Source organism: Silene latifolia, chromosome 9, assembly GCF_048544455.1.
Source record: "Silene latifolia isolate original U9 population chromosome 9, ASM4854445v1, whole genome shotgun sequence".
Taxonomy (NCBI): domain Eukaryota; kingdom Viridiplantae; phylum Streptophyta; class Magnoliopsida; order Caryophyllales; family Caryophyllaceae; genus Silene; species Silene latifolia.
In genome coordinates this window covers 211,399,783-211,413,461 of record NC_133534.1, presented here as the reverse complement: position 1 = coordinate 211,413,461, position 13,679 = coordinate 211,399,783, and the positions used below count along the sequence as shown (strand labels likewise).

At 37.4% G+C, this 13,679-nt stretch overlaps 1 protein-coding gene across 1 annotated transcript; it reads right to left on the bottom strand.

The window, feature by feature from the left end:
• Nucleotides 1-766: 766 nt before the first annotated feature.
• LOC141602185 (uncharacterized) lies at nucleotides 767-3,501 on the bottom strand. Its single transcript, XM_074422492.1, has 5 exons — nucleotides 3,371-3,501; nucleotides 3,106-3,263; nucleotides 2,876-2,995; nucleotides 2,601-2,770; nucleotides 767-779 (listed from the first exon to the last, which is right to left on the bottom strand). Exons 1-5 carry the CDS (start codon nucleotides 3,375-3,377, stop codon nucleotides 767-769), a joined length of 468 nt encoding a protein of 155 aa, XP_074278593.1. The 5' UTR covers nucleotides 3,378-3,501.
• Between the last annotated feature and the right edge of the window lie 10,178 nt (nucleotides 3,502-13,679).

Genomic DNA, 13,679 nt, shown 5'->3' with positions numbered 1-13,679 from the left:
CCAGCTGACAAATAAATAAATAAATCCCTGATATTCCTTTTACGAGATTTAATATGTAAACGCACTCATTGTGGAGGACACTACTCCAACAATCTCCCACTTGTCTGACACAAGTGTACGTTACCAATTCTCTTGTCCAATAATATCTCCCACTCAATGCAAGATGTCTTTCAAGTCGTCCTTGCACGTGATCATATCATAAAGTGGTTTCCTCGATCAGGAGAATGACTGTCTGACCGGATAATCTTCTATAGATCGAATCCGAGCATGGCCACGCATTCACAGTCATCTCTCCTCGAGTGGCCTTGAGATAAAATATGACTTAAAAGGACAATCCTGTTGACCTATTTTCTTCGTTCGAGACAGATCACAATGACCCAGTAAATGCTCATCGGCCTCCTTTTACGGTGCGACTTAGAACAAAAACCAAAGCCACCGGAAAACCGTACCAACTCACACAAATAGTAACCAGTCTAAAGAATTGACTCGAAGGAATAAATAGGAGTTCTCGCCACGACCTAGCAACAAAAGGACTCTATAAACGGTCACTGTCCGATAAATTGTCTCACAATATGCCTATGTAATCGACCAGTCATCACTATGACCATAAGACAGTCGAACCTGTCATCTATCGCCTTACAATCTAGTCACTCCGAGACATCACCTCATTAAGTAACTAGGGACAAAATACAATGTTAATCCAGTTCACTTAATAGGGTTCGACATTGTCTTTACAACCTATTTGGAGAAAACAAAGTATATAAATTCAGACAAAAAAACTGAATAAAACGATAAATGCAACTTATCATATATGAAATAATAAATACAATATTTTGATTATTACATATCATATAATTTACAACAGTTCTGGCATTCGTCTCAACCCCATCGAAACTACATGACTATCATGTTTAGCTTGAGACAAAGGCTTGGTTAAAGGATCGATGATGTTGTCACCGTCCCAACCTTACAAACTGTAATTTCTTTCCTTTCGATTAAATCTCTAATTACATGAAATTTCCTAAGTACATGTCTAGACTTGTTACTAGACTTGGGCTCTTTTGCTTGAAAAATAGCCCCACTGTTATCACAATACAAAGTGATAGGATCCTCGGCGGTCGGAACTACTTTCAGTCCCTCTAAAAATTGCCTAATCCAAACAAATTTTCCTTTGCGGCTTCGGAGGGTCGCAATGTACTCAGCTTCCGTTGTAGAATCAGCAGTCACAGACTCTTTGAAACTTCTCCAGCAAACCGCCCCTCCATTCAACAAAAGACAAAACCAGCCTGGGATTTCAAATCATCCATGTCGGTTTGGAAACTGGCAACCGTATAACCTCTTATACGTAATTCAGATTCTCCTCCAAACACTAAGAATGAATCTTTAGTCCTTCTCAAGTACTTCATAATATTCTTGACGGCTATCAAGTGACTCTCACCTGGAGTTTTCTGAAAACGAATCGTCATACTCAAAGCATACGAGACATCAGGACGAGAACACATCATAGCATACATGATCGATCCAACAGCGGAAGCATAGGGAATCGATTTCATGTGTTCAATATCCTTAGGCTCAGTAGGACAATGTGACTTACTCAAAGTGATCCCACTGCCCATAGATAGAAAACCTCTCTTGGAGTTTTTCATATTGAATCGGTCAAGAATCTTATCGCACTACAAAAAGAATTAAAACAGGCGACTGATTTTGGCGACTGAAATCAGTCGCCAAAATCAATTTGGCGACTGAAATCAGTCGCCAAACGTCAGTCGCGGACCTTAGTCGCCTTTTCTAGCTTTGGCGACTAAAGTCGGTCGCCAAATTTGGCGACTGCCTAATCAGTCGCCAAATGCCAAAAATGGCGACTGATAGGGTAGTCGCCAAATTGGCGACTGATTAAAGGTAGTCGCCAAATTGGCGACTGAATAGCAGTCGCCAAATGCCAATTCAGTCGCCTTTTTTGGGTGACGTAGCCAGTTTGGCTGATGTAATTTGGCGACTGAATTGGGATTTGGCGACTGAAATTCAGTCGCCATTTTGGCGACTACCTTGAAATCAGTCGCCAAATTGGCGACTGAATTGCAGTCGCCAAATCCCAATTCAGTCGCCAAAGCTACTGTATGTTTTGGTGGTTTTTTTCGTTTTCATTGTTAGCCAAATATTTACAAACTGCATACAAACCGATGTTCCACAACACCATACATCCCATTTCAACACACACAACACCATACATTTCAACCCAACACCTCCCAATTTCTCAAACTTCATTTCATATATTGAAAATGAAAGTTTTACAAGCTAAGCTATTCTAAATGTTCAAGTCTAAAGTGTTCAAGTTTTACAAACTTACATGCTAAAATCATCTTACTTGGAAGCCAACACCGGCTCCACTCCCCCCATGTGGACCATGCGGATCATTTGGATCGTAGTTGGATCTAGGTCCGGGGTTACAACCTTGCCACCAATTCTCAAACATTTCCATTCTTTCCTTCATTTGCCGGAATTCTTCATCACGTTTGGCAAGTTCTTCATCACGTTTGGCATCACGTTCATCACGCTCTCTTATTTGACTTTGAAGTTGACTAATAATTCCCGGTTGATACGTGTTGCTGGGAATTGTTGAAGTCGATCGTCTACGCGTTTTCTCATAGAAAGCCGGTGTTGAACTTCCGGTACCATACACGTGCCCTTTCTTGAAGCCATCCACCAACTCATACCATATGTCATTGTCCGGTCTTTCTGGATTGGCGGCTTTTTCTCGTTCAAATGCTTCCTACAATATTAAACAAATGGTAGTAAGTTAATATGGTAACCACCTTATATACGACATTTTAAAAGAGAATAAACTAACAAAAATTAAGTGTTACGGAAAACTTACATATAATTGCTTGTCTTTTGGCTTAGTCCAAGTTCTAACCCCTTTTCCGTCAACTCTGGAATGCGTGTCCAGAAACAGTTCCGGTACCGTCGCAATCGGCTGTGACTTCTTCTTTCCTCTCTGAATGAAAAAAAAACATACATGTTATAAAATCAACAAAAAATCTAACATAAAATAAACATGTTGCATTGAAAAAAAAAAAAGTGTAAAATAATAGACAAAGTACTTACACCCAACATACGATTCCAGAACGATCGTGAACCCGCGTAATGAGTAGGCTCGTTCACGGCGTCTTCCTTTCCTCCTCTTTTGTTGAGGGATGCTTGCTTAAACTTCTTCTGAAAAGCTTCACTTTTGGTATGCTTTATTAAGCCTTCATACTTGTCACCTGCAATTACACATATGAAATCATAACTAATAAGTTACTGATATTATTTATAATATAAGAGAGTATAAGCTAATTAATACAAATAACAAAACAAGTTAATTAAATACCTTTCATGTGGTCTGGTTCCTTTGGGCGCCTAACTACCTTCCAAATCACGTCCCGATATCGTCGAGTACCGACGTCATTGTACCTGATACGGACATTCTGTTCTTGAGACGGTGACCAAGCAAATGATAACTACAAAAAAAAAGCGACAAAATTTCATATTAGTATAAAATAAAAGTATAACCTTGGTTCTTAAAAAATTTATCAAAATTAATTATTTGGTTTCTAAAACAAAGAATTACGGAAAATGTAAAATTAGTCTTCGTGCTTTTCGTGACACCTTTGTGCATGAGAAGCTTGTGTCCACGATGTAGGAATTGGACCCACGAAATTAGTCTTCTTGCTTTTCGTGACACCTCGTATCACGCAATCGCCATAAACCTGCATTTATTTTGAACATGTAAAATTACAAAAAAAAAAAAAAAAAAAAAAAGAAATAAAAATAGTAGACTAATAAAGAATAAAACTTACCATGATCCCGTCGGCTCAAGAATCATCCGATGATCCGAAGTGTACCGTATCGGCACCCGTGCTGGCTCGTCGGTAGCGCCAATCTCCTCACCGTCACCGTCTGTCTGCATCGGATCCTCCTGCACAAACTCCTCCTCCTGCTCCGGACGCGTACTCTGTCCTCCTCCTGAGCCGCCTCCACGCTTCCTACCTCGACCTGCTCCAGCCATCTGCAGTAATACAAATAAAAATTAACACAAATAATGATAAATGAAAATTATACAGACTTCTAAATTTTAATAATTTACTCTTGAGGAATACAAAATTATACCAATTTAATCATCATCCTCATCCTCTTCCTCATCCTCATAATCGTCATCATCATCATCATAATCATCTTCATCTCCAAACCCCTCGTCCTTCCTCCTTTTCTCCTCCTCACCTCATTTTCCCCCCTCCTCTCCTCCTCTTCTTCCCTTCTCTCCTCCTCCTCCTCCTCCGCTTCATCCTCCCCCGGCAGTCTCTCTTCCACATCATAATATTCTTCCTCTTCCATGTCTTCACCATCTTTATTCTCATGCTCATAGTTGATTTCATCGGGTGGAGACAAAAGCGTTTCATTTGAAACGTTTTCTTCTTGGAAAAAAGTTGTATCAACTTGTGACCGTGCCTTTGTCTTAAAGATTGCACACCACGCATTTTGATTTCTATCATTTGTTGTGCTTGGATAAGTAGCAAAATACACTTGATGAGCCTGATGTGCAAGTATAAATGGATCATACTTAGAGTATGTTCTAGTACGATTCACTTCTACAAGCTTGTATTGTTCATGTACTCTCATTCCAAATGCACAGAATTATCCTTCCAGTCAACCTTGAATAAGACAGTTTTATAAGCTCGGTCACGTCCACTATAACTAATTTCAAAGATATCTTCAACTATACCATAGTATTCGTTGTCATCAAGAGAAGAAATAGTAACCCCCCAATTGCACCTAGCCTTACCTTTACCGTGGTTGAATGTTTGAAAATTAAACCCATTAACCGAGTATCGATTCCACGTTCTTACCATTTTTGAAGGACCAAAAGCCAAACTTCTTATCAAATCATCTTGAATATTCAACTCAATTACATGTTTCTGAAACCATGATGGAAATTGGTCCTCATGTTTGTCCCAAACATCATCCTTACTTATATTAGGATTCCTCTGAATGAAATCATTAACAAACTGTGTTTCGTATGGCTCCAAGAGGTCACAATTAGATAGCACGTAAAGGTGGGCACGATTATACTCCTTATCATCCAAATATCTTGTTTGCCCCTTTGATGAACACCCTTCATCATCTTGAGTTTGAAAAAATTCGGGTAAACTTCCGTCTACTTCATCCGGTTTCTCAACATTCAAGTTTTTTGCTTTGGTTTCTATATGTTTTTCAAAGTAAAGAGAACAAAAATTTGCAATCTCTTCCGTTAAATAAGCATTGCATATAGAACCTTCCACCCTAGCTTTATTACCAATTTTTTTCTTCAAATGATTAAGAAACCTATAAAAGTTAATGATGAATTTTATTAATAATAAAGTTAACATATAATAGCTAGATTAGTTATTATTATTAATTTTAATTTAAAAGTAGCTAGATTATCTTAATTACCTTTCAAATGGATACATCCACCTATATTGGACGGGTCCCCCAACTTTGGCTTCATATGGCAAATGAACCGGTAGATGCTCCATGGAGTTAAAAAATGCAGGAGGAAAGATCATTTCAAGTTTACACAATATCTGTGGTATTTGCTCTTCTAGATGAATCATGTCATCAACACATATTGATGAGGCACATAAATCTCGGAAGAATTGACTAATCTCAACAACTGCATTCCAAACGTTTGTCGGCACGAGGTGTTTCAAAGCAACGGGTAATAATCGCTCCATGAATACATGACAATCATGACTTTTCAAGCCTTGCAACTTCAGCTTCTTAAGATCAACACATCGACTAAAATCTGATGCATACCCATCAGGAAACTTCAAATTTTGTAACCACTCACACAATACTTTTCTCTTAGCTTTGTCGAGAGTGAAAATGGATGTTGGCTTAGACCCGTCGCCGCGAATGTGTAATTTGGGACGATGACAAAATTTCTGCAAATCTTTTCTAGAAGCAATGCTATCACATTTTTCACCTTCTACATCCATGATCATGTCAATTAGTTGCTCAAAGAAATTCTTTTCTATGTGCATTACATCCAAATTATGTCTTATCAACATTGTCTTCCAATAAGGAAGGTCCCAAAGAATGCTTCTTTTAAACCAACCGTTTTTCTCGCTTCAATTCTTTAAATTCTTCCTCGGTACCATCAATAGGGGATGGTAAATCACATACCGTCTTCCATATCTCATCCCCAGGCACTCGTTTCGGAGGGGCATCAAGCACCTCTTTACCTTTTGTGAAAGCTTTCTTGTTCTTCCTATGTGGATTTCCCTCTCGTAAGAAGCATCTATGACAATCAAACCAGCTTATTTTCTTGCTATTGGGAAGCCAAAATGCTTTACTTTCCTCCATGCAACAAGGACATGCTTTTTGTCCTTGTGTAGACCACCCAGATAGCATACCATAGGCGGGAAAATCATTTATTGTCCACAAAAGGGAAGCTTTAAGTTGAAAATTTTGTTTTTTAGACACATCATAAGTTTCCACCCCAACTTCCCACAAATATTTCAACTCCTCCACCAATGGTTGTAAATAAACATCCAAATTACGTTTCGGGCTTTTTGGTCCGGGAACAATAAGTGACAAGAAGATAAATGGTCTTTTCATACATAACCAAGGTGGTAAATTGTATGGTGTGACCATAACGGGCCAACCAGAATACTTCCTCCCAAAATTACCGAATGGATCAAATCCATCCGTACACAAGCCAAGTCGTACATTGCGGGGTTCCTTGGCAAAATCAGGATACATCTGATCAAATCGTTTCCATTCTTCCCCATCACTAGGATGACTCATCTTCCCCGGAGCACGTGTGTTTTCTTTGTGCCATCTCATTTGTTCGGCAATGTTTTTGGTGGCATAGATTCTTTGAAGTCTTGGTGCGAGAGGAAAGTAAAACAATTGGTTACATGCTATTGGTTTCTTACTCTTTTTGGCCTTCTTACTACCGTTGCCTTTTTTCAACACCAAAACTGTATCTCCTTCACTTGTCTCATATCTATCCGCCCCACAATCTTTACATTTGTCAAGCAAAGCATCATCTTTCCAAAATAGCATACATCCTTCAGGACATGCATCAATCTTTTCATGCGGTAACTGAAGACCTTTAACTACTTTTTTGGTAGTATAGAAACTTCGGGTCATGATATTATCATCGGGGAAAGATTCCTTAAGTAACGTGGCAATGCCATCAACAGCAACAAATGGCATATTGAACTCACATTTCAAGGTAATTAGCCTAGAAGCGGCTTGTAACAATGTCATTCTGCTTCCTTCATACAAGGGTTTTTCTGAGGCTTTTAACATGTCAAGAAAGGCTTTTGCTTGTGGGTGTGGCGGTTGTTCTTCTGAAATAGTTGTATGGTCATCACTATTAAAAATAGTGGAATCCATAGCATCAACAACCATCTCTCTATATGGGTTCTCATCATTTTGTATTTGTTGGGTGTTAGTTTGTTCATGAATTGGAGAATATGCTTCTCCATGTGAAATCCAATTGTAATAATTTGGCTTAAACCCGTTTATAATGAGATGTTCTTCTACTACAATGTCAAGCTGGTATTTCAGGTTTTTGCATTTGGCACAAGGGCACCTAAGTTTTTTGTCTACCAAGTCATATTCATCTTGTTGTTTAGCAAATTCAATAAACTCGCTAACACCCTTTATAAATCTAGCGGTAGGACGTCTTTTCTTATTGGAATGGTCTAATCTTCCTTCATACATCCATGAACGTTCCAATCTCTTCATTTTAATCTAAAGAAGACCCCAAAGTAATTTAAACATTTTTAAAAAATAACAATAATATTACATACAAAATTTAAACATTATACTCCACATTATACAATAAACATATGAAAACAATATATAAATATTGTCAATAAGTAATCCATCTTCGAATGGGGTCCTTATCACTCCAACCTAAACCCGTCAATGTACGTTTCAAGTCACTAGCAAACACACTTGTAATTTATTAATGAGGAGAAAATTCGGCAGCAATTCCATTCAGTTCTCCAAATACACATATACATGTATTCGGAGAACATTAAAGGGATCGCCACCAAACTCATTCCTCATTAATAAATCACAAGTACGTGTTTACTACCTAAATGACTTGAAACGTACAAAGACAGTCCCAAAATGGGGACTATTCAAGAATTACTCCTAATGAGTAATAATTGAATGGGTACTAAGTCAACATCAAATCAAACAACAACACAATCAAGTACTAAATTAATTAAGTCAATCAATAGCCCAATTCAACCACATAATAAAGGCTTCTATCCTAAAGTCCGTAACATAATTTGAACTAAAATTAGTAAATTTAAAAGGTAACTGGTAAGAGGAGGTTACCTAATCAAGTAAAAGCAAAAATGAAAAGAAAACAAGAAGCAACAACTACACAGACGGTGGTGCCTAGCAACAGCAGGACAACCTTGAAAAGAGAAAAGAAAAACAAAAATAACAAGGTTATTCTACCTCAATTCATCAATAACATGAATTATCAAACTAAATTTATCAAAATCAAGTTCTAAAGAAGGTTCTACTTAGCTAATAGATAATTTCTCTTAATCCAAAAGACGGTTCCACTTAGCTAATTCCATTAATGCAAAAGACGGTTTCACTTAGCTTAATATTAATAATAATAAGACGGTTTAATTAGTAATAATAATAATAATAATAATAATAATAATAATAATAATAATAATAATAATAATAATAACAATAATAATAATAATACTAATACTAATAATAATACTAATACTAATACTAATAATAATAATAATGAGACGGTTTCACCAAGGCCCACCGCACCCACGGACCACCGCCACCCTTCCCCCACCGCCACCCACGGCCGACCAAACCCCCACCCATAACCCTAAACCTAAACACAAACCCCCTTAATCATTCCCTTTTAATTCAAACACAAATTAAACTAAATCTAACTACAAATTAATCTAACATACTAACTACAAATAAATCTAACAAACTAACCACAAATTAATCAAACTAACTACAAATTAATCTAACAAATTAAACTAATTAAACTGAAATTAAACAAAAAAAACTAACCTAATTAAAGAGAGTGATGGAGGCAATGAGAACGGTGGTCACGGTGGTGGAAGTGGTGGAAGTGGTGGTGTGGTTGTGTGGTTGTTGTCGTCGCCTTAATCGCCCGTTGCTGCTTCCTCTCTTTTTTTTTTTTTTTTTCGAAAGAGTAAAGCAGGAGAGAGGAGTTCCGTTTTTCTATAAAAAAATTTGGCGACCGAAAAGCCATTTGGCGACTGAAATTCAGTCGCCAATTTGGCGACTACTTTTAAATGAGTCGCCAAATCTGATTATCGGTCGCCAAATTAGATTCCCCTTTTAAAAAAATCAGTCGCCAAATTAGCGACTGATTTCAGTCGCTAATTTGTGAATCAGTCGCCAATTTGGCGACTACCAATATCAGTCGCCAAATTTCGGTCGCCTGTTTTAGTTTTTCTTGTAGTGTCGATATAGGCTTCTTGACTCAATGCTAATATCCTTTTGGATCTATCCCTATAAATCCGGATACCCAAGATGCGCTGAGCTTCTCCCAAATCTTTCATTTGGAAGTGATTTCCCAACCACTTCTTAACAGAAGCAAGCATATCTACATCATTCCCAATGAGTAATATGTCGTCCACATAAAGAAGTAAGAAAACAATTTTACGCCCACTAAACTTCATGTATAAACATGGTTCCTCAACACTTCCAGAAAAACCATTCTGTTTAATAACATGATCAAAACGATGATTCCAACTCCTTGACACTTGCTTAAGACCATAAATGGATCTCTTAAGTTTGCATACTTTGTTAGGATTTTTAGGATCCACAAAACCCTCAGGTTGTGTCATGAACACTTCCTCTTCCAGAAACCCGTTCAGGAAAGCGGTTTTCACATTCATTTGCCATATCCCATAATTATGAAATGCAGCAATCACTAACATTATCCGAACAGATCTAAGCATAACAACTGGTGCAAAAGTTTCATCATAGTGTAAACCATGAACCTGAGTGAAACCTTTGGCAACCAATCTAGCTTTGTAGACATCTTTATGTCCATCCATACCGATTTTAATCTTGAATATCCACTTACACTGAAGAGGTCGAACATCTTTAGGTAAGTCAACCAGGTCCCATACCTGATTATCGTACATGGAATCCATTTCGTATTGCATGGCCTCGAGCCATAACTTAGAGTCAGAACTCATAATAGTTGCTTTATAGGTCTTAGGTTCATCACTTTCTAAAAGTAAAACCTCATAGTCACCATCTTCCTCGATAATACCAAGGTATCTATCAGGCTGGCGACTAACCCTTTCTGACCTCCTAGGTTAAGAAGGAACAATAACCGATTCAGACGTAGAAGCAACATCTTCCTGTATTGTCATATCAGTTTGTGGCTCTAGAACTTCGTCAAGTTCAAATTTTCTCCCACTCTGTCTTCTAGAAAAAAATTATTTTTCTAGAAAGACAGCTTCACGAGCCACAAACACTTTGTTCTCGTTACTACTGTAGAAGTAATATCCACAAGTTTCCTTAGGGTAGCCTACAAAAATACACTTTTCAGAACGAGGTGCAAGCTTATCGTCAGACTTGCTCATGACATAAGCATCACAACCCCATACTTTCATGTATCGCAGATTCGGGACTTTCCCTTTCCATATCTCAAATGGAGTTTTGTCAGTTGCTTTAGTGGGACTTTTATTAAGTGATTGTACATCAGATAAAATGGCAAAACCCCAGAATGACTTAGGTAACTCTGTTTCACTCATCATCGATCGAACCATATCTAATAAAGTTCGATTCCTCCTTTCAGCCACACCATTTAATTGTGGTGTGCCAGGAGGAGTTAACTGAGATACAATAGTTTATAAGGTGATCTTTAAAGTCATTGCTTAAATATTCCCCACCACGATCTGATCGTAATGCTTTAATCTTCTTATTTAATTGGTTTTCTACTTCATTCTGATACTCTTTGAACTTATCAAAAGCTTCACTTTTATACCTCATTAAGTAGATATAGCCATATCTACTCATGTCATCGGTAAAAGTAATGAAATAGTCATAATTACCTTTAGCAGTGACCGTCATTGGGCCACAAACATCGGTATGTATTAAACCCAATAACTCACTAGCTCGAGATCCTTTTCCTAGAAAAGGTGAACGAGTCATCTGGCCAAGAAGACAAGATTCGCATGTACCAAATGATTCGAAATCAAAAGGTTTAATTACACCAGTCGACACTAGTCTTTTAATGCGTTTCTCGTTGATGTGTCCTAATCGACAATGCCATAAATAAGATAGATCAGGATCACCTGTTTTGATTATTTTATTATCTAAATGATAAACATCGTTGCAAGTATCTAGAATATAAATACCATTGATTGAAATAGCTTGACTATATACAATCCCATTAAGGGAAAAAGTACAACACTTGTCTTTAATTACAAAGGAAAACCCTTCTGTGTCTAACACAGATACGGATATTATATTTCTAGATAGCGTTGGTACAAAATAACAATTATTGAGATGTAACTCAAACCCTGAAGCTAAACTAAGTACATAAATTCCTACAGAGACGGCAGCTACTTTAGACCCGTTTCCCATTCGGAGATCGACATCACCCTTGTTTAGCTTTCTTATGCTTTTTAGGCCCTACAAATGATTACACAAGTGAGAACCACAACCAGTATCTAATACCCAAGTTGTATTTGAAGCATAATTTATGTCTATCATAAAAGATTCAGTTGAGAAATTACATGTCGGCTTCACAATGCCGACTTTTATGTCATCCAGGTACTTTGTACAATTACGTCTCTAATGTCCTTTGTTATTACTATAATTACAAGTATCTTTAAGAGGATTACCCTTTATAGGTTTTTGCTTGGTAGAGCAATTCGCAATTGCTTTACCTTTGCCCTCCACCTGAACGGGCTTCTTACCTGCGTTCCTCTTAAACTACTTCTTCCCCTTCACGTTAATCTCAAGCACATCTTTCCTTGTACTCCCACTCAATCCCATGTCCTTCTCTGGTTGCACAAGCAGAGAATGGAGCTCATGTAAACTCTTTCTCATGTTTGTCATATTGTAATTTACCCTAAATTGGGTAAATCCCTTGACGTGCGAGAGAGAGTGGAGCACTCGGTCCATCACAAGTTCGTCGGGGATCTTGCATCCCAACCCCTCTAAAGTTTCCACGTACTCAGTCATTTTAAGTACGTGGGAACTTACAGGTTGACCATCTTTGAGGTTAGCCTCAAATAAACGAACAGCGGTGTCATACTGAATTATTCTCGGGGCTCGAGAGAACATAGTGGAAAGCCTAGAGAATACTTCATGTGCATCACGAAACTTGACACATTGCCTTTGTAAAACAGGATCCATTGAAAAAATCAAAACATTTTTTATTACAGCGGATTCTTTTTGATAATTTGAAAAAGCATCCCTTACATCGGCAGTGGCCCTAGTACTAGGCGAAGGGGGAGAGGGATCGACAAGGTAGCGTAATTTGCCATCACCTGCGGCAGCTAATCGAAGTTGTTCTTTCCAATCTTTAAAATTACTACCGTCGGCTTTTAATAAATATTTGTCCAAAAAAGAACGTAGCCATGAATCTCTAGCTATGGTGGCGGTTTCACTAGTAGAAGTCATCGTGATTACTACAAAGGAAATAAAGGAAAGATTAACATTTATCGTCTAGAAATATTGAACTTGTGAAACTATTTAACAAGTTCCCATTTATATAATGATCTCCCACTGAATTATATAAATGATTCCAAGATCCAATTTTATATAAACACGGGTACGGTGGACCGATTCAACCCATATTTATATAAATTTGGTGAGTCAACATTTTGACTGATTCTACTACTAGAACTCTTGGTTGACGGATTTTCTTAAAATCTATCTTTTAGCCCCAGAATAAATATGGGCACGGTGGACCGATTCAACCCATATTTATCCCGTTGAGTCCAACCAATTTTCACGCGTAATAACTTTTATTACCCTACTTACCCAACGTAAAAAGAGTGTACCTCGGTGATCCGAACCTACCTCTAATGAAGAAGGGATTCATAGGTGCTATTATTTGGTAAGGCTTAATCTCAATTTTAAACAAAATGTGAGAGATCTTATCAATTTAATTGTCTATCACTTTTAAGTGAACAAAATTAGTGAATGCTAGACGATTAAATCGATAACAAAAAAAAAAAACATGAAGTGACGATTTGACATGAATGCATAAAAGAATTAAAACAAACAAGTCCTAATATGGCCACCTAGTTAATCTAATTAACTAAAATTATTACACTTCGAAAACCAACTCCTTGGTCCCTTGAGTCTTCATAAATTGGCCTCCTTCTTTAGGATTTCGGAATGCCTTTCCGAAAACACCGTCTTCATGAAAACTCCGTCTTTAGTAGCTTCATCTAATTACTAATAATTAAATTACATAACAATACCCTATTATAAAATTTGTAATAAAATTAAAATAAAACTATTAATTAATTACAAATTAGGCGATGCGAGATCGCAATTAATTACACAACAAGTCGATATTCCCTTACATTTCGGGAAATACCAACTTCTACCTATGGCCATATTAAGAAAAATTACATAACTATAAT